Genomic DNA, 22,724 nt, shown 5'->3' on the forward strand with positions numbered 1-22,724 from the left:
TCTTCTTTTCTGAAGAAGGGTCTAGGCCCAAAACGTCAGCTTTCCTGCTCCTCAGATGCTGCTTGGCCTGCTGTGTTCATCCAGCTCTACACCTTGTTATCTCAGATTCTCCAGCATCTGCAGTTCCTACTATCAGCGGAACTGATTGGACAGTTTTTCCAAAGAGGCGTCATGAACATGTTGGGCTGAACAGCCTCCAACTGTGTCCTCCCATAAATATCTAATGCAGCAAAAATAATAATACTTGCTGAAGCAAACCTGAATCAAGCACAGGGTTTAACAACTATGCTAAACAGACTCGCCATGACTGTACGATCAGGTAATGTCATCAGGTAATGGCACTAATGGGAAATAATGGGAATGCAATTTGTGATTTTTCTGTGCGTTACTTCTACAGGTGGGGATTACCCCAATGCAGTCGAACCGTTGGCAGATTAATACGGAGTTGAGTTTGAAGGTGACTATCAGTGCTGTACCTTGTATGCTTGTCTGACACCTCCATTGTCTGCGATATTTTCACCCAAAGTACTGATGCCGCTCACCTGCATCAGAAGAAATTCCAGAATGAAATAAGACATTGCACGCCACATATGGAAAAACATATGGTTACTGGCAGGTAGGAATATAAAAAAAAATGTGAATTCTACCTTCCTTTCTGTCTCTGAAAGGCAAGACAGCATTGTCTTCCAGTTCAAGGAACTGAAAAGAGTGAGATTTCTCAAAGTAGTGTGAATGGTGAAGCTAAAAATGAATACTGTAATATCAATGGTACAGGATGAGGGCTGCGCATTTATACGACATTCCTGTGGCTAATCCTCTAATGGAGGCTCTGACTTGTGTAAAATAAATGGGTCGCCTTTGTTAAAACAGCAGATATGTAATCTGATCACAACAAGCATTGCTGGATTGGATGTCATTTGTAGCTTGCTGGTTTTTACTCATTCCCTAGTCTGAGCAATGGTAGCAATTTATTGTTCTAACCTGGTGTTTCTAAGAAGGAAGTGCTGGGTCTTCTTCAGCCACTTCATTACTTATGGTGGTTGTATTATCCAGTAGATTTGGATGCTAGGCTCTTATTTACAAGATTCCATGCTTAAACCAAAACATTACAAACAAGACTTAGTGAGAAATGATAGACTTGTATCAAGGCATTTGAAGGAAGAAGGAGATAGTAGGAACTGCTGATGCTGGAGAATCTGAGATAACACGGTGTAGAGCTGGATGAACACAGCAGGCCAAGCAGCATCTGAGGAGCAGGAATGCTGACGTTTCGGGTCGAGACCCTTCTTCAGAAATGGGGGAGGGGTAGGGGATTCTGAAATAAATAGGGAGAGAGGGGGAGGTGGATAGAAGATGGATAAAGGAGAAGATAGGTGGAGAGGAGACAGACAGGTCAAAGAGGCGGGGTTGGAGCCAGTAAAGATGAGTGTAGGTGGGGAGTTAGGGAGGGGATAGGTCGGTCCAGGGAGGACGGACAGGTCAAGGAGGCGGGATGAGGTTAGTGGGTAGGAGATGGGGGTGGGGCTTGAGGTGGGAGGAGGGGATAGGTGGGAGGAAGAACAGGTTAGGGAGGTGGGGACAAGCTCGGCTGGTTTTGGGATGCGGTAGGGGGAGGGAAGATTTTGAAGCTTGTGAAGTCCACATTGATACCCTTGGGCTGCAGGGTTCCCAAGCAAAATATGAGATGCTGTTCCTGCAGCTTTCGGGTGGCATCATTGTGGCAATGCAGGAGGCCCAGGATGGACATGTCGTCCAAGGAGTAGGAGGGGGGAGTTGAAATGGTTCGCGATTGGGAGGTGTAGTTGTTTGTTGCGAACTGAGTGTAGGTGTTCTGCAAAGCGGTCCCCAAGCCTCCGCTTGGTTTCCCCGATGTAGAGGAGGCCACAACGGGAACAGCGGATACAGTATACCACATTAGCAGATGTGCAGGTGAACATCTGTTTGATGTGGAAGGTCTTCTTAGGGCCTGGGATGGGGGTGAGGGGGGAGGTGTAGCACTTGCTCCGATTGCAGGTAAAAGTGCCGGGGGTGGTGGGGCTGGAGCGGAGTTTGGAGCGGACAAGGGAGTCACGGAGAGAGTGGTTTTTCAAGGACCGCAATTTCCCCTCCACAGTGATCGAAAATGCCCTCGACCGTGTCTCTCGCATTTCCCGCAACTCATCATTCACACCCCCTACCCGCAATAACAACCAAAACAGAATCCCCCTCATCCTCACGTACCACCCCACCAACCTCCGGATCCAACGCATCATCCTCTGACACTTCCGTCATCTGCAATCCGACCCCACTACCAAAGACATTTTTCCCTCCCCACCCTTATCTGCTTTCCAGTGGGACCACTCTCTCTGTGACTCCCCATTCCGCTCCACACTCCCCTCCAGCCCCACCTCACCCGGCACTTTTCCCTGCAACTGCAGGAAGTGTTACACCTGCCCCTACACCTCCCCCCTCACTCCCATCCCAGGCCCTAAGAAGACCTTCCACATCAAACAGATGTTCAGCTGCACATCTGCTAATGTGGTATACCGTATCCGCTGTTCCCATTGTGGCCTCCTCTACATCGGGGAAACCAAGCGGAGGCTTGGGGACCGCTTTGCGGAACACCTACGCTCAGTTCGCAACAAACAACTACACCTCCCAGTCGCGAACCATTTCAACTCCCCCTCCCACTCCTTGGACGACATGTCCATCCTGGGCCTCCTGCATTGCCACAATGATGCCACCTGAAAGCTGTAGGAACAGCATCTCATATTTCGCTTGGGAACCCTGCAGCCCAAGGGTATCAATGTGGACTTCACAGGCTTCAAAATCTCCCCTCCGCCCGACCGCATCCCAAAACCAGCCCAGCTCATCCCCGCCTTCCTAACCATTCCTCCCACCTCAAGCCCCACCCCCATCTCCTACCCACTAACCTCATCCCGCCTCCTTGACCTGTCCGTCCTCCCTGGACTGACCTATCCCCTCCCTAACTCCCCATCTACATTCACCTTTACTGGTTCCATCCCCGCCTCTTTGACCTGTCTGTCTCCTCTCCACCTATCTTCTCCTTTATCCATCTTCTATCCGCCTCCCCCTCTCTGCCTATTTATTTCAGAATCCCCTTCCCCTCCCCCATTTCTGAAGAAGGGTCTAGGCCCGAAACGTCAGCTTTCCTGCTCCTCTGATGCTGCTTGGCCTGCTGTGTTCATCCAGTTCTACACCATGTTGTCTATGAAGGAAGAAGGAGTTGGTTAATAGGACAGTTAATTTCTTTGGCAGCTTTCCAACTCGGGAGATGATCATTTTTGCGTTGTGGGGATCAATGCTGTGCTGAGTGCTATCCAGCATGGCTCAAGATCTTCAACTTGGCATTGCAGACGAAGACTGGGCCGATAAGAGCATGCTTTTCTGGCCTGTTTCCTCTGGTCCCTCTCCTCAGTCAGCTGAGCTTTTCAAATCTGTTTGTTTGGAAGAGGTATTGGAAGAGACAATCAGCCTCTGGAGGTCATGGCTGTGAGAGACCCCTTCTCTGTGTTGTCAGGGTCAATCTCAGCCATAGTAGCAGTGTGGATGCCCAGGGGGTTGTTGCCAAATGGTTATTTCACTGCCTTTTGGTGTGTGGCTCTCAACCATCTGACAACACTGATGTTGTTAGCTTATCAATGAATGTGTGCCGTTGGGATCAATATGTTCCAGCACCTTTGAGTCGGTGACCTCGTCCTGCCAGGTGATATCAAGGCCATGTTTGAGACAACAAAAATGGAAGTTGTTTGGCTTTTTCTCCAGTCTTCTGTATGTTGTCTATATTTCATCACTGTAGACGAATGCGCTGAGGTTGCAGGCTTGATAGAATCCATTTGCTATTCTCAATCAGGTTGCTATAGTTCCACACTCAGCTTGGTCTACACTGTTGCAACATTTGGATATGCATACTGATTTCATCATAACAGTTGGCTAATGATTGTGGAGACTAGATATGTGAAACTAACAACCACTTTGAGCATTACATTGTTAGTGCTGATCGATGGCTGTATGATAACTATTTAAGAAATGAGCAAAAGAGAAAACAAAGACCTAAAGACCTGTTAGCCTTAGATCAGTAGTAGGGAAAATACTAGAATCTATTATAAAGGATGGGATAAATATACACTCGGATGATATGCAGCTTTAATTGGACATAGCATGGATTTACAAAGGGAAAATAACGTTCAATGAACTTGTTGGGAGTTTTTTGAGGAGATCACGAACAAAATTGATGAGGCGGTGTTGATGGAATTAGTATTTCATTTTGAGATTTTAGGATTTTAAGAAGGCTTTTGATAAGGTACAAGAGGTTGTTTAGCAAAATTAAAGTGCGTGGGAGGTAATGTACTGGCATGGATTAGTGATTAGCTAACAGGCAGAAAACAGAGTAGGAATAGACAGGTCTTTCTTGCATTGGCAGGCTGGACCAAAGCATTGGTCTTCCTGATGCTAACGATGAAAAAATATTCTTTCCAGGCATGAGAGGGTCTTCCATTTTTCACTGTAGTTGTTCCTCAATATGAAATGATACGTGGCGTTGCAGCTAGTAGCAACTCTCTGATGAAGGTTCAGTGTAGCTTTATCTTGGATCTGAGGCAGGCAAGGCTAAACAATGTTCTGCTAGCTCTGGTATAAAAATAGGCACTCGGTGCATATGATCTAAAGACATGTATCAGCAGCAAAGAAAATAATATGCCAAAGAATGTTAGTGCCAGAAGAAAACCCTGTTTGCCCCACTGCAGATCTGAAAGGGTCCCAATGTTGTTTGGTCAAGGCTAGCATTGCCCATCATGTTGTCACAGAAGGAAGCGATCCCACTGAGCAGCTTCAGCAGACAGCCAATTTTCTCCAGCAATCAATTTATTGATGAGATAAAGATACAATCCATTTTTGAAAACAGGCGAATGACTGGAGCGACATGGTAAACCATGCAGTTTAAGAAGGTGAGTGTGATCAGAGAATTTTTGACATTCGTCTTATTTCAGATGCATACTTCCTTCCGTTGCAATTCTCCCAGACACCAGATGAAAATAGTGAAAGTGACCTGAAGGGGGAGAGTATTTGGGTTGAGCCTCAGTTTGAGAAGAATCCCAGAAGGTCATTTCAGTAAAACATCTCTGAACATGTTCGTTTGAATGGAGAATGATCTCATGATCTGAGACAAAACACGATTGGGTGAAAGTCCACAGAGAAAAAAGATTAAAATGAAAAGAATGTCTTCTCTCAAAAATGTCCAAGGGAGGTCGTTCACAAAAGTGAGAAAGTACCGTTGTGTGGAAGAGGTGAGAGAAAAGCAAACCTTGCATTCAAATCGTGCCTTTCAACAGCATGCATAGCCAATCAAAATATTGCAGTTGCTGCTGCAATGTATATAGTCAGAAGTCACACGACACTAGGTTATAGTCCAACAGGTTTATTTGAAATCACAAACTTTCTGAGCACCGCTCCTTCGTCAGGTGAAGTGACTTCAAATAAACCTGTTGGACTATAACCTGGTGTCATGTGACTTCTAACTTTGTCCACCCCAGTCCGACACTGGCACCTCCGTATCATGCAATGTATACACAGCAAGGTCCCTCAGACAGAAATACGTTAAGTTAGTGGTTTGACCATTTTAGTGACGTCGTGGTTATGCTAACTGACTAGCAACACTGCCCCATCTCTCAAATGTGCAGGAATTCCATCCCATTTATTGTTATTTGCTCTCATGTGAAAAAGAATAAAAAAAAGAGAAGAATACTCACATTCTGTCCACCAGCTAAATCCCACGTATAGTTTCCATACTGATGAGCCATGCAGCGGGATTGGTCATTGAAATGCGTGGCTGAGAAATTGCTCCACCAATCATACAAGTTGCCATCTTTATCATAATTTCTGCCTAGAGATGACAAGACGCAATGAAGAATGTCTTTATTGATGGAAACCAAGTTAAAATTAAGCCTCCATCATCAATCATAATGGACAATGTGAATTTGCAGATAATCACATGTCTACAGATATTGGTCTTGCTGGCAGGTTATAGCAACACCCCTGGGCAGAGCAATAAAATCTAACCGATATTAACATAAAGGAAACAATGTGTCATTTTATTTACACATAGAAAAACAAATGCAATTAACAAATGAGGCTGTGTTACAGAGGGATGAATTGATAGATGTTTTGTCCTATGAAATATCTGGTAGAAAAATCAAAATAATAGATAATAATTCAGGCCTGAAGGATATTTCAGTGCTAGATAGAATGGTTTCAAAATGTCAGTGCAATAGCTGGCGAAGCATTACAAATGAAATGTTTTACTCTATGCTGTATGTCGCATTGAGGGGGGTGTTTTTTCAGTGAGGAGCCTTGTCCACTATCTGCAATTTGAGGAAATTGTAGGATGTTAGCCATTTTCTAGTTTGTAGGATGGCAGGTAAGGCAAGGAGCTCCTTGGGAATTGCAAATTCAGAAGATCCACCCATTTAAATCAGGGCAACTCCAATTACACTTCAACTTACAACCTCTTGGAAAATCAGTGGGAGTGTGGTCAGCCCCAGGATCTCTCTAATCTTTATATTAACTGTGTTCAAAAGGTTGGGAGTCAGGCTGGCAACTCCTCTTAAAAACGTGGAACATAGGAACAGGAATAGGCTATTCACCCTATAGAACCTGCTCTGCCATTTACTACAAATGTAGCTGATTGTAAACTTCGAAGCCTTTTACCCACATTATCTGTATAGCCCTTTACACATCAGTAATCAAAAAATCTATCAATCTCTACTTAAACATACTCGAAGAGCAAGCTTCTACATCCCTCTTGGGTAGAGAATTTTAAAGATTCACAATACTGAGTAAAATAAATTTTTTCTCATTTTGGCCCTAAATTTTACTTCGAACCCCTGGGTCTAATCTCCCCCACCAGGGGAAACATCATATCAGCATCCACCTTGCCTATTCCTTTACATATTTCGTAGGTTTCGATGAGATCATCTCTCATTCTTCAAAACTCTATAGAATGGGAGCTCAATTTGCCTATTGTTTCTTCATAGGGCAGTCTCGCCATGCCATGACCAAGGCTTGTGAATCTTCAATGCATTCCACCTATAGAAATAGTATCTTTTCTGAAATAAGGAGACCAAATCTGCACACAGTGCTCCAGGTGCAGTCTAACCAAACTTCTATACAATTTAAGTAAGACTTCATGCTCTTGTACTCAAATCTTTTTGCATTATGGGCCAACATTCCATTAACCTTCCTAATAGTGTTTGTACCTGACACCTAAGTCCCTTTGTAGGTTTACACTTTCTGATTTCAAACTGTTTAAGAAATATTCTGCACATTTGTTCCCCATACCAAAGTTCACATTTTTCCACATTATATTACACCTCCCAAGTTCCTGCCCACTCACTCAGCCTATCCAAATCATCCTGAAGCCACTTCACATTTTATTACATTCCTATTTAGCTTTGTATCATCTGCAAATGTGGAAATATTACACTTGGACCAGCTATTCAAATTATTAATGTTTATTGTGAACAGCTAGAGCCCAAGTACTGATCCTACCACTAGTCACATCTGCTGATGCAAGAACAACCCATTTATTCCTACTGTCTGTTTTCTGCCTGTAAGATAATCATTAATCTGTGCCAGTATATTACTTATTACCCCATGCACTTTAATTTTTCAAAACAACCTCTTATGCCTTATCAAAAGCCTTCTTCAAATCCTCAACTTAAATACTATGTCCATCAACACCGCTTCATCAATGTGTAACCTCCTCAAAAAACCCCCAACAATTTCAGTGGACACAATTTCCCCTTGCAATGTTCAATTAGAGCATCGTATTATCCAAGTGTCTATTTGTACCATCCTTTATAATAGATTCTAGCATCGTACCTCCTACTGATCTAAGGCTAACAGGTCGTTAGTTCTTTCTTTCCTCTCTCACTCCTTCCTTAAATAGTGGGGTGACATTTACCAGCTTCCAACCTGCAGGAATCAATCCGCAATCTACAATTTTGGAAGGTGATAGTCAATGCATTGACTATCTCTAACGGCAGCTCCTGGGATGTAAAATATCAGGTCCCAGAGGCTTTGATTTGATTTGATTTATTTATTGTCGCATGTACCTAAGTACTGTGAAAAGTTTTGTTTGTGAGCAGTACAGCAGATCACAGTAAGCAAGGACAGACAGATCATAGGGTGAAAAAAACACTTAGACAGAGGCATACAAGTCACGTTATCAACTTTCAGCCCCAGTAATTTCTCCAGTATAAGCTTCTTTCTTATATTAATTTCAAAGAACAAAGAACAAAGAAAATTACAGCATAGGAACAGACCCTTCGGCCCTCCAAGCCTGCGCCGATCCAGATCCTCTATCTAAGCCTGTTACCTATTTTCCAAGGATCTGTATCCCTCTGCTCCTTGCTCATTCATGTATTTGTCTAGATACATCTTAAATGACGCTATCGTGCCCGCCTCTACCACCTCCGCTGGCAACGCGTTCCAGGCACCCACCACCGTCTGCGTAAAGAACTTTCCACGCATATCTCCCTTAAACTTTTCCCCTCTCAACTTGAAATCATGACCCCTAGTAATTGAATCCCCCACTCTGGGAAAAAGCTTCTTGCTATCCACCCTGTCTATACCCCTCATGATTTTGTAGACCTCAATCAGGTCCCCCCCTCAACCTCCATCTTTCTAATGTAAATAATCCTAATCTACTCAACCTCTCTTCATAGCTAGCGCCCTCCATACCAGGCAACATCCTGGTGAACCTCCTCTACACCCTCTTCAAAGCATCCACATTCTTTTGGTAATGTGGCGACGAGAACTGTATGCAGTATTCCAAATGTGGTCGAACCAAAGTCCTATGCAACTGCAACATGACCTGCCAACTCTTGTACTCAATACCCCGTCCGATGAATGAAAGCATGCTGTATGCCTTCTTGACCACTCTATCGACCTGCGTTGCCACCTTCAGGGTACAATGGACCTGAACACCCAGATCTCTCTGTGCATCAATTTTCCCCAGGGCTCTTCCATTTACCGTATAGTTCGCTCTTGAATTGGATCTTCCAAAATGCATCACCTCGCATTTGCCTGCATTGAACTCCATCTGCCATTTCTCCGCCCAACTCTCCAATCTATCCATATTCTGCTGCATTCTCCGACAGTCCCCTTCACCATCTGCTACTCCACCAATCTTAGTTTCATCTGCAAACTTGCTAATCAGACCATCTATACCTTCCTCCAGATCATTTATGTATATCACAAACAACAGTGGTCCCAACACGGATCCCCGTGGAACACTACTGGTCACAGTTCTCCATTTTCAGAAACTCCCTTCCACTACAACTCTCTGTCTCTTGTTGCCCAGCCAGTTCTCTATCCATCTAGCTAGTACACCCTGGACCCCAAGCGACTTCACTTTCTCCATCAGCCTACCATGGGGAACCTTATCAAACACCTTACTGAAGTCCATGTATATGACATCTACAGCCCTTCCCTCATCTATCAAATTTGTCACTTCCTCAAAGAATTCTATCAAGTTGGTAAGACATGACCTTCCCTGCACAAAACCATGCTGCCTATCACTAATAAGCCCTTCAACTCCTCATTCTTCCTAGTCACTTGGTCTAATTCTGGGACATTTCTTGTATCTTTCTCAGTTAACAGACACAAAGTAATCATTTAACTTGTCTGCCATTTCTCTATTTCTCATTATAAATGTTCCTGATTTGGCATGCATGGACACACATCCATCTCAGCGTAACAAAGTGTTTACAGTTGTTTTTATGGTTTTGCTAGAATTCATTCATAATCAATTTTCCTTATCTATTTATTGGTTCCTCTTTGCTGTTTCTAAAAGTCTCCCAGTTCTCAGATTTACTACCACTATCTGCAATTTTATGATCCCTTTCTTTTAATCTTATATAGTCTGGAAAATCCCTTGTCGGCCACAGCTGACTGACCTTTTTTGACTTTGTTTGAATCCCTTAACATCAAGATAAAGGATGTAATGAAGCAACATAGCATGAACCTGCATCACAGTCAGGTGGCCAGTCTATTTATGCCTACCATTGTCATCAAATCCATGCGTTATTTCATGGCCGATCACCATGCCAATTCCTCCAAAGTTTAGTGCTTGAAGCTGGTGTTTACTGAAGAATGGAGGTTGTAGAATCCCAGCTGGAAATACTGCAAGAAATAAGCAACCTCTTCAACTATTAACTTCCTAAACTTGGAATCTACGTTCCTGAGCAAATGCTTAAGTAAAATATAACAAGTACAAGAAATCGTGTGAAATAGGAAGAAAAAAGTAACAAAAAAGGAAATCCAATTCAGTTTGATCCTCACTCTAAAGTAATTTTGATAAACATGAAGAAATTATTTCCACTATTTGTGTGGGGGGGGAGGTGGGGAGCGTGTGGAATCAGTTACCAAAGAGCTCAGATTTAGGGGATAGACAAATGAGTCAGAGAGAAGTGAGACTTGAGTTTGTCTGGTGTGCTCTTATGATCTGGAATGCATCAGATGAAATGGTAGTGGTGGCAAACAGATTCAATGGTCATTTGCAAAAGAGAAATACTTGAAAAGGGCAAAATAAAAATGCAATGTAGCATTCTGAATACTGAGATACAAGATTCCACTCAGTTCAAAATGGGGACATAGCTTAATGTAAATTCCAAGTCTATAAAATCCAAATTAATGTTGATTGAACTCAAACCTGGTCAACGCTATGTCAATGGTAGCCATAGATGTACACCACCAAGGCACAAGAAATAGTTAGCTGAAACCTCATCCATGTCACATGAGTCTAGGAGTTAAACTGCACTGATATCCATGTGCATGTGTGTGTGTGTGAGAATGGATTGGCTGACAAGCATCTGATATATATAGAGACTCATTTTCATTAACTGCTGATACCTAATGGGTGATCAATTGCAGCTCGCCAATAAAGGGGAATGAAGTCAGATTGCTGTGAAGTGAGATACAGCCTTCGGCTCAGAGTTTAAAGGGGACCAGGAAGTGGGAATTAGTGGATCAGAATGAAAGGAAGATGATCTCGTTGGGAGGGAGATGATCTGGTAGGGAGGTGAGATGATCTAGTTGGGAGGGGTGGTGATCAGGTTGCGAGGCTGGTGATCTGGTTAGGAGAGGAAATGATCAGTTTCAGAGGGATAGCCATGCCTGGACTTGGCAATGATTAAGTTGGCAGGAGGGGTGGAAGAAGGGGCCAGCAGTTCTTGGCATGCATTGGATGGCTCTCCAATAGTATGCATATTTTAAAATCTTACCTTATTGGTTCTGGTATTGCAGAGGGTACTTCAAAGAGGTTATAGTCCATTGGGTTGCACATACAAAAAGACTAATGACTGTTTCACGTTTGGGTCCTTCATACTCCTATTGAACATGCACTTCAAGTCCACCACATTTAAGTGTTTGAAACCTGTTCAGTGTCCTAAAAATGGGTGCTGGACAGCCTTAGTTCAATGTCACTCTTCCAACAGAGATTGTGAGATGTTGATTAACTTCATGGTCATAGTGGATTTATCCCTTCATAAAATTTGGAGGGTGGAAACCAATTGTGGTGCTCTATTACTGACCCACCCTGAGATGAGCTAAGTAACAATCATAATAAACAGTGAATTTGAGGCCTTCTTTGTCTACGGGACTCTACTAGTCATTACATTAAACAACTTAACAATGACTGCAACCCTAAACATTTACTTACACAGAACAACCAATATTAATCTTTTGGCAATATGTATAATTATGACATACCTATCTGGTTTTGATTAGGTGAATAAAAAGCATTTACAACTGCAGCTCCAATCATCCATCTGAAATAAAGTAGAAGAAATAGTGTGGGGTTACAAGTATATATCAAACTTTATAATTTGTGCATACTGTATTTCCCCTTAGGATGTACAAACTTGCCCAAAAGATTGAAAATGAACATGGTTCGAAGTGGTGAGATTCTTCATGTCCTTCCAGTGGTCAGCTGTGCTCGCTGGAGTTATAACTGTGCAATTCGTCCGATTCACGTTCCCTGTAAGCATTCCCTGGATTTATTTTAAAAGTCTTTAAAATAACGGAAGCAACTAAAGATATATAGGCAAATAGTTTGTTTTTAAATTGCATTCAAGTTCACAAGGATTGAATGATTATACAGTTTTGGAATATGGTAATATGTTATTTTGTACAAGGCAGGAATATTCAGAGAAAGCCTGTTTTTAAGAGTTTTACTTAATTGCTTCTTTAAGAATTGGATTGTGTTGGTTGGACTGCATTGGAGAGATTAGGTGATTCATGAGTTGAATGGCCTTTTGCATCCTTACATACTTGGTAACTTGGCCATAGCTCAGAAAGAGGTGCAACCTGCCTGGCAGTACCTCACAGATTATTCATGCTTGAGCCAAGACTGTTATCTTGTCAGGCAAAACAATAATGGAAAGAATTACGTTCCAGCCCAAGGTTAGCATCAGCTGATGCTCACAAATCCTTAGATTCCAGAAAGTGATAATGGATAATGATCGGGAGACCATTTTCGCTGTTTATTTTCCTCACATTTCTGAAGGCCAATTTTAGCAACTGAATGACTGTCCATTTGGAGGGTGGCAAATGTAATTGCACTATTTTAAAAAGGATGGTACTGAAAAATGGACTTACGGGCCAGTTAGCCTAACATCAACAGTGGGGAAAATACTAGACTCTACTATAAAAGACATCATAACAGAATGTTTGGAAACTGAACAAGATTGGGCAAAATCAGCATCGATTTATGAAAGGCAAATCATGCTTAAGAAATCTGAGGATTTCTGATGTTGTAACTAGTAGAATAGATAAGGCAGAATCAATAGATGTGGTGAATTTTGATTTTTAGAAGTGTTTAGAAGAGTATAAGCTCCCTCATAACAGTTTAGTTGGCAAATTAAAACACATGGGATTGGGGAAAATATATTGGCATGGATAGGGAACTAGCTGACAGATAGAAAACAGTGAGTGGGAATAAATGAGATAACAAGGTGCAGAGCTGGATGAACACAGCAGGCCAAGCAGCAAGCAGGCCAAGAGGAGCAGGGAAGCTGATGTTTCGGGCCTAGACCCTTCTTCAGAAATGGGGGAGGGGTAGGGGGTTCTGAAATAAATAGGGAGAGATGGGGAGGGAATAAATGGATCTTTTTCCAATTGTCTAGTCGGGTGTTGCAAGGATCAGTGCTTGGGCCACAACTATTAATGACTTACTTACATATATATTTATATACATATATATATTCCCGTACAAATGCTGCCAGACCTGCTGAGCTTTTCCAGCAACTTTGTTTTTGTTCCTGATTCACAGCATCTGCAGTTCTTTCGGTTTTTACATATATATTTATGTGAATTGGCCTCCAAACCCTTCTGCAGTAGAGAATTCCAAAGGTTCGCTACCCTTTGAGTGAAGAAATGTTTCCTTATCTCACTCCTAAATGGTTTACCCCATATCCTGATTCTGTGTCCCTTGGTTCTAGATTCCCCTACCAGGTAAAACATGCTCCTCACCAAGCCCTGCAAAACTACAACGAGACATCTCTCCTTCTGGACTCAAATCTTCTTGCAATGAAGACCAGTGTATCATTCATCTTTAATTGCTTGTTGTACCTGCCTGTTTACATTCATTGACTGGCGTACAAGGACACCCAGATGACTTTCTACATCCACACTTCCTAATACATTACCATTTAAAGTATAGTCTTCTTTCCTGTCCTTCACACATAAGTGCATAACATTATGTTTAGCCACATTGTACTGCACCCGCCATGTATTTGCCCACTCACTCAACTTGTCTAAGTCATCTTGAAGCGTCCTCACAACGCTGGCCAGTTTTGTGTCATCAACAAACTTGGAAATGTTGCTTTTGGTTCCCTCATGCAGGTCATTCGTGTGTGTGTGTGTGTGTGTGTGTGTGTGTGTGTGTGTGTGTGTGTGTGTGTGTGTGTGTGTGTGAGAGAGAGAGAGAGACAGAGAGTTCAATCATTTGATACTTACACATCTTGATTCACTTGCTCCCGTAGTTTCTTAAGGTCTTTCTGTGCTGCTGCTTTCAGATTTTCAAGGACATTTTCAAAGTATTTGTTTTCACTGAAGTTTAGCTGGATAAAGTATAACAGCTATGAGAACTACAGTTTGTGAATTCTGTTAATCATTAGATAGGACTCTGATGCATCTCTGATGAGACAATTTAGTTGGCATAAAATGTGATAACAGTGCTAATCCACAGTGGATTAGCACTCAGTTGAAACAATTGGTCACAGTTGTTAATTCTTCAGTGTGAGCAATTCATGCATAAACTGCATGAAATACACAGGCGGTTACTATGACACCTATTGCCAACAAGATAAAGAAAGCATTAAAAACAGAATAAATCTCTTTTTGTGACTCCGTAGTATGTATATAATGAAACATAATGGATGAATTGGAATAGTTACAAGTTGATCTCACTCTTTATTTGGATAATGGTTTCAAACTGCCTGAGTTATGATATTATCTTAATCACTTATTGAGGTTATTATCTAGTAATCACCATTATCTTATAATCCTATTATTCTCCATCAATTCAGTTCTCTCACACTGAGAGACTTTTCTAAAAATGGAAAGTGTCACTCGGTTTCTCAGAATACAAAACCTACCCCAGATAGATCACTGTCAAAGGCCAAGAAATCAATTGTCCCAAATTGGAAGATGCATAAGTCAACAACATTAACTTGACATGGAGATAAAGGAATGGAATAAGTTTAAATAAAAGGAGCCTATTAAAACTGTTTTGGAGAACAAAGTATGCATTGGTCACAGGATGCGCTTTGACTGTATTTAATATTCAGAGTTGAAAGCTCATTCGATAAATTTACTCTGAGCTTCTTCCTAGACCTCCTTGGATGCCCTAACTTGGCTGAAATACTTGCCTTGCACAATTTGTGAACAACATCTGTATCGGCAGACTTTGGTGAGCTCTGGCTCAGTATGCTTCTGGCAATGAAACAGGAATGCTGTAATTTTGACCACTTAACATTTAAGAAATGGAACATGTCACTGCATTTCACAAAGCGGAAATTTTATGTGGGTCAACACAAGGTTATGTCTATTGTCAATTGATCCCAAAATCTACTATACTCACATGTTCATATTCCTGATCCAGCCTGGGATTGTCTTCTTCCAAGATGTAGTCTGGATATCCAATTTGCTCTTTTATTGCCAGGGCCTTTGAGGAAACATATACAAAGGGGTCTTCAAAACAATTAACAACTCTGGCACTAGAATTATTGCTCATTACCTACTGATATTTTTGTAATTGAGATTAGGACTAACGAGTGCCCTCAGTACCCTAGAACAGGTTTCCTAATACTCATCACAATTCAGTGGTTTCTGTTGAGAACATTACGGGAGGACAGAGTCTGGCTGTGATATTCAACATTCAAGGACAGCCCAACACATCTCACTAACCAAGGGCAAGCATAGCCACAGAATTGCTCACCAAGAGCCAATGCCTACATGAACAGTGAAGAGAAGTGAAAAGGAAAACAGGATATTTTTCCCTTTTCTGTTTGTTAGGAATGCTGAGGCCAATTGCTGGAATCCAACTGTTACCCCATTTGAGAAAAGCTACCATTGCACACAATGGAAATTTAACTGAAAACCAACTGGCTTGAGTAAGTCAATACATATGGTGATTCATTTACAGAATGTAAAAATGAATTCAAAACTATGCTTTTCCCATGACAATGACAAATTGAAATCCTTGAGGCAACAACATTCTGGGATCCCCAGCCTGATCTATTCAATATTTCACAGAATGGAAAGATGTACAGATTTATATCATGTCACTTCCTCATGTTCACTCACCCTTGCCCCCTCTCTCAAACAGCAGCAATCATGAGAACTGAAAGCCTTGCATATGTATCATTAACCGACCTTTCCTTGTGCTTTTTGCTTGGAAGCTGCATCCATCCACTCCAGCTCATCCAATGTTTCAATAAACACTTCTCGAATTTTATCAATTAAATCCTTTACCTGAAAAGGGAAAAATATTTAATCAAAATCAATAGCTGTTAGACTATCACTATCTAGAAGGACAAAGGCAGCAGATGCATGGGAACAATAACAACCTGCAGGTTGCCCTCCAAGCCACCCACAATCCCGACTTGAAAACATATAGCTGTTTCTTCACTGTTGCTGGTTCAAAATCCTGGAATCCCATCTCTTAACAGGTATCATAGAGTAGGACAGCACAGAAAGAGACCTTTCGGTCCAACTTGTCCATGCCATATCCTAAATTAATCTAGTCTCACTTGCCAGCATTTGGCCCACATCCTTCTAAACTCTTTCCATGTGTGTACCCATTCAGATGCCTTTTAAATGTTGTAATTGTACCAGCCTCCATGTCCTCTGGCAGCTCATTCCCATAAATGCACCACCTTCTGCGTAAGAACTTGTCCCGTAGGTGCCTTTTATATCTTTCCCCTCTCACCTTAAACCTATGCCCTCTAGTTGTGGATTCCCATACCCAGGGGAAAAAAGACCTTGGTTTTTCACCCTGCCCATGCCCCTCATGGGTGTGTACCTACACACCAAGGATTACAGCAGTTCAAAAGGCAGCTCATGACCACCTTCACCAGGGCAATTAGGGATGAGAAATAAATGCTGGTCCAACCACAATGCCCATATCCCATAATAGTTTCTTTTAAAATCCTCTCATCGTAACAACTGTATAAATGTCAACTGTGGTTCAGATGACAGAAGTTACAAGTCTCAGTCAGCTGGCTGTGGGTTTAGGTCCACCTCGAACATCAAATTCAGGCTCTGGTGCCGACAATGAGAGTGCTACATTGTCAGAGGCACCCTTCTCAGTTAAACCATCTACTCTCTCAGATGGACATAAATTATCCCACAACACTGATGAATGAACTCTGATGTTCCAATGAAGAATCACCAGATTCTAAACATCGACTGTTTTCTCACCACAGATGCTGCTAGGCCTGCTGAGTTTAATTAGCAATTTCTGTTTTCATTGCAAACTAGCAGTTTAGTGGTCGGAAAACCAGACCATGAACCAGCTGCATGTTAACAAATAACCAAGGTAATTAATAGCAATAGATTGAAATCAGGAGATCTAAACCATCTAAGAAACTACAGACCTGCCATGAGGGAGTCTGGAGATTGTAAGTCTGATACTGAGTTAAGTACAATCTGGAACTCCTGTTTTACAAACACTGTGAGTGTACCTACACCTCATGGACTTCAGTGGTTTAACGACATGGCTCAAAACCACCATTTGCAGAACAAATAAGGATGGGCAGTAAATGCTACTTAAGCCAGTAATACCCTCATCCAGTGAACAAGTAAAAAGTAAAATCAGAATCTTAACTTCATCTGTACTTAGTTTTTGGATATCTCAGAGTGAGAGAGTGAATGTGCGGGTGAGTCATTGCACTTAAATTCATATATAAAAAAACATTTTTTTTTACAAGTTTGCTGCTGGAATTATTTAGTTGGTGCCACTCTCCAAGAGTAAGAAAACACACAACTGTCTTCAAAAAACATACTGATCATGGACAGAAAGGGAACACATATATTCTATCCATGATACCTGCGAGGTTTCTGTATACTGCTGTTATCCTCAGTGATGTTTTATGTTGTCGGATTTTGTACGCCAATTAACATGGGCACTTAAAAATTTCATATCACTTTCAGCATTCTTGATAAAGGCTCTCAACTGAAATGTTGGCTGGCATTGTGGTCCTTGGGGAGAAAAAACATAATGACTGGCTCTGTTTTGTGAGCTACATACCATTCTCTTGCTCTCGCCAGCAAATGCCTCTCTCACATAGAGCGCTCCCACTGCATTTTCCATGTTGCTGTTAATGTAGCTGGCACATTCTCGCCAACGAGCTTCTTCCATACTAGTACCAGACAATGCCTGTGATAATGAAGGTTAATTGTAAGTTAGTACTGAGTGTAACAATTCCACTAAATAGGATTGAACACTGCCTTACAAAGTGTGGAGTGATCGGAAATGATTCCATCATCAGCATTAAACAATTGATTTTACCCACTTCATTATCATAATTTATGATTACTATTAGTTTGCAATTCTGAAACACAAGCATATATGTAAAGTATGTAGAGTCTGTAAAGAGCTTATTTGATAGCATGCTTGTTTTTGAGTCAGAATGTTATGGATTTGGAAATGCTCAAGCATTTAAGAGGTTTACATAAGGTTACATCACTCCAGTGAAGTACCGAGAGAGTGCGGCATTGTCAAAAATACTGTCTAATAAACCAAAGTGTTAACAAGTACAGAACATGCTGGAGAAACTCAGCAATCTGGCAGCATGTGTGGAGAGAAAGCAGAGTTACAAGTTGATCTCACTCTTTATTTAGATAATAGCTTCAAACTGCCTGAGTTATGACATTATCTTAATCACTTATTGAGGTTATTATCTTGTAATCACTATTATCTTATAATAGTGATTATTCTAAATTATTATTATCATTATTCCAAATTATTCTAAATTCATAAGAAGGATCATTGGATTTGAAACATTAATTCTATTTTCTCTTCACAGATGCTGCTAGACTTAGAGTTTTCCAGCAATTTCTGTTCTAATTTCAGATCTTCAGCATCCACAGTTTTCTTTGCTTTATTTAAGTGTTATCAAGGGCTGAACTTGGATAACATTGAAGATCCCATGTTACTATTTGAAGCAGAATTCATTCAGTATTCTAGTCTTCCTTAACAAATACAACAGAAGACATACAAGTTGAGCATTCCTTCATGTGAAATATTACAGGTGCAGTTTGGAGGAATCTTTAATTATTTACATGTTCTGAAATATTTCAGCACAAATTGCAATTATTATAGTCCAAGGATAGTTGTTATTGATATCAAACTTCATATGATGTTCCTCCTTCCAGTCATTTAATGTAGTCACTGAGCTCATTATTTCAAATGATTGAAATCTACAATAAAAAAGGGATGAGGGAAATGCCATACTTTAAATATTGACACCACCAAGTATTACATCCAGTACAAATAATTACTGGTTTCCAAATTCCACAGGACATCTACCTCTTTCATAACTTTGATGAGAATTCAATCTAATGCCCAAAGATACGGGAATGACTTATAAACAAGTACATTTTTATCTGAGAGATGAATACTGGGATTTGGTCAATTTCCCAACTTGACACATCCACAGTAGGAAGGGAACGTGCTAAGGTGGGATTTTTATTCCAGGAATATGGGTGCTAACTTGGATCAGGCTTGTTACCTCCAAAAACAATGTGGAGGTAGCTACTGGGTGTTGTGGCAGACAATTTAAATGACCTGTACTAGTGCTCTGCAATTCATTCCAATGATAATAAAAACAGTTAAACAGAAAAGAGTCCTATAGCCATTACACTTCACAACTCCCCTCACCTCCATGTCAAGTAATGTCCCTTGACCTATACCCAAAGGTTCCCCGTAAATTCCATTTCAGTCTATGGTACTGCAAAGCCCATTTTACCACGTGCAAATTCTGTACAGAACCAATTAGTCACATGCCATGTATGAAAACACTTCAAAAATTAATTAATCCATAACTTTCTTACATACTTTGGTTCCAGTCCTGTAACAGGATCAATCAACCAGCCCTTTAAAATATCAGAATCGCAGAATCTTCAAGTATTTGATACTGCTTGATCGTGCATAATTAAACATTGAGTAGCTGAAATCGATCCGAGATAGAAAGATATCATTTGAACAATGTTCTCTTCAAGGGCACAGCTGTTTCAACAAACTGATGAATGGCTATGTTGCCTACATTCAGCAGATTTGGCTGAGAACCCAGACATCCATTTTTCAACACAAATTGTTGGCAGCACAACCTGATAATGGAGCAATGGGGCACCTGGAACATTGTCATATAATGGGGCTAATAGTTTATCATGTTTTCTAACAAAATTTAAGGACAGAGAAAAGAACAGGAAGGAAAAAGGAGGTGAAAGGATAAATTAGAGTCAAATTAAAAAGAGAGAAACAAGCATTGAGAAAGAGAACAGAATAATAAAGCAAAATGACAAAACATGTTGTTATATTTTAACTCTAGAAACAATGTTCTGCCATCAGAAATGGGATTCTACACTTTGAGTTGTTCTCTTTCTGGACTTCTGAGATTGAACAGTATGGCAGAAATTAAAATCTCATACACAAATCATTTAGCAATTTGTGGTGACATACAAAATACAAGGGGTCTCTTTCTTGCCACAATTTGGTATTTTTCCAAACACATTAATAACAGCATTAAACTCACATGTACTTCTGGTTGAATGTTTCTGGACAAGAAAAACATATCTTACACAATATTTCAAATAATATTTACTACTGCCTGTGGTCATGTAAATAAGCAGCTCATGGTGGAGCTTAAATTATTTGGCTACAGGTTTAACAATGCCCTCTAGTCTCCTTTTTCATTTTCTGATTGAAGTTATAAAGTCAGAAAGTCTAATGAAGCAACAGGGCACCCTTACATACACAAGAAAAACATTTGTAAAAGTCTTCAGAGTAATAACAACTTCTTAAAAGGATTCGGACTCTGACAACAACTTTTACTGTTGTGTTTTGATAGAATTGTCCTGAAAATGTCAACTTGTCTTGTATCTTAATAATTACTGGCTGATCTGTTGCATCTGTTACTGAGTTTTTCAAGTTAATCCGGAATGACGAGCTGTTCGCAATAAAATGCTTTGATGTGGCGTATCATTACTATGAAAATGTGCTGCCCAGTAAGTTATTCTTTTGGGTTTATCCTACAAGAGATGATTTATTTTGCTGTGTTCTAGCAACATGGAAAACATAACTATTGATCAGAAACAACTAGAACCCTCATGTAAATGCTAAAGTTACTTGAGTGGATAAGGAGCTGGATATTCTCAAGGCTTTTCCATTACCTGTAAAGTGTAAGTTAGGAATATCCACTTGTCTAGAAAGGTTCAGTTGCGACAATGCTCAAGAAACTAAACATCATGCGGGAAAAGGCAGTCTGCTTAATTGTTTGGCCTCCCATCACCTTAAATTCTCTACAGCACTGGTCCAACATGGCTGCAGTATGCACCATTTGCAATGCATCAACAAACGAAAGCTTCTTCAACAGCACTTCACAGATGTACTGTAGCAATTCCTACTACAGTACCGAAAAGGACAGGGAAAATAAGAACAGGAAGGTCTTCACTTTTAAGCACCCCACCAATTCAAACATCATCCCTACTTGTACTTTCATCAGCAGTGGACCAGAATCCTGACTATTGGTGCCTATTTGTTGCAGTACCTTCACCACATGGACTGTAGCAGTTCATGGAAATTTTAATTGACCACAAATGTTGGCCTTGCTAGTTATGCCCATCTAGGACAAGGTGTAGGCTATTTTATCCTTCAAACCTCCATTGCCATTCAGTGATGATTGTATCAGCTGTGATTCAATTAGTGGAACCTGCATCTCAGAGTCACAAGGTTCCTGGTCCAAAATCAATTCCAGCATTTAAGCACACAAATCCAGGCTGACTGTTCAATACAGTATTGAGGAAATGTTGCATTGGCAGAGGTGCCACTTTTCAGATGACATGTTAAACTGAGGCCCAGCCTTCCCTAATAGATGCGCACCAAAAATTCCCAAGGTATTGTTTTGAAGAAGACTAGAGGAGGTATCTCCAGTGTCCTGGCCAAGAAATATCCCTCAATCAATTTGTGTGCGGACTGACTATTGTGTTTCCTGCATTACCAGTGATGAAACTTAAAGGCACTGAATTGACTGTGAACACTTTGAAAAGTTAGATGGTCATGAAAAGCAGAATATGAATGAAAGTCTTTATTTTTCCTTCATCTCTGATCTGTAATCAAACTCCCTAAATTCCATGAATAACTTAACACAATAACATAGAAACAAGGAGCAGCAGTAGGCCATTCAGCCCTTCAAGCGTGGTCTGCCATTCAATATGATCATGGTTGATCTTTGATACTGTATTCCTGCTTACTACCCATGCCCCTTAAAGCCTTTAAAATATAAATTTGAAATTTCTTTTAAAGCTTGTAACAAAAGAACACTGTTTGCCAAAGAATTCTTAAAGCTAAAATTTGCTACAAATGAATTTTGCAGCATCATTCAGACGGAAACACAAGGTTGGTGCTGAGTGCTAACTTCTCCAACTAGCCAGCAGTGATGATGTTAATTGATGGTAGAAACTTCAGCTATTAATACTGGTGTGGCTGTTGCACTGACAGAACTGTTTGAACCTCTTGGGATGTACTTTTAATTTGTATCAGGAATGTGACCCAGCATTTTATGGTCCAATTAAATATTTAAGTGGGCAGTAGAGGCTTTTTAAAGGCACTGATCCAGAAATGATGAGGGGCCCATCTCCATGAATGCTTCTGCCTTCTACTTTATGATAGTTTCCTCAATGAAAGAAAGCATGAGCATAAACTATGTCAAGGGGCAAGGCCCATAGTCCAGGATACCTTGTGGATAAAAACCATAGGAGGGAAGTCAAGGAACTTATTATATATTGCTTTTAATTAGCATTGCTCTCACATTATAAATACCAATCTCTAGGATACTGAAACTTTTGTTTTGATTTATTTCAATTCTAGACTGTTTGCCGTGGAAAAAAAACAGCTGGATTTGTGGAGATCGGGAAAGTTGATCAGTGATTTGCCTTTGGTA

General features: G+C 40.8%; 1 protein-coding gene across 4 annotated transcripts in view; it reads right to left on the minus strand.

Moving 5' to 3' along the window:
• Positions 1-22,724, minus strand: part of mmel1 (membrane metallo-endopeptidase-like 1) — a 64,929-nt gene that overhangs the window by 5,439 nt on the left and 36,766 nt on the right. For all 4 annotated transcript variants that reach the window (XM_048615116.1, XM_048615114.1, XM_048615115.1 and 1 more), the window contains 8 exons: positions 17,813-17,941; positions 15,937-16,035; positions 15,143-15,226; positions 14,017-14,120; positions 11,770-11,828; positions 10,063-10,182; positions 5,748-5,881; positions 477-542 (listed from right to left, as the gene is read on the minus strand). In XM_048615116.1, the coding sequence (XP_048471073.1) occupies positions 477-542; positions 5,748-5,881; positions 10,063-10,182; positions 11,770-11,828; positions 14,017-14,120; positions 15,143-15,226; positions 15,937-16,035; positions 17,813-17,941 (795 nt within the window). The remainder of the gene's footprint in view (positions 1-476; positions 543-5,747; positions 5,882-10,062; positions 10,183-11,769; positions 11,829-14,016; positions 14,121-15,142; positions 15,227-15,936; positions 16,036-17,812; positions 17,942-22,724) is intronic.

This window comes from Rhincodon typus, chromosome 31 (genome assembly GCF_021869965.1).
Source record: "Rhincodon typus isolate 14 chromosome 31, sRhiTyp1.1, whole genome shotgun sequence".
In the NCBI taxonomy this organism is placed as follows: domain Eukaryota; kingdom Metazoa; phylum Chordata; class Chondrichthyes; order Orectolobiformes; family Rhincodontidae; genus Rhincodon; species Rhincodon typus.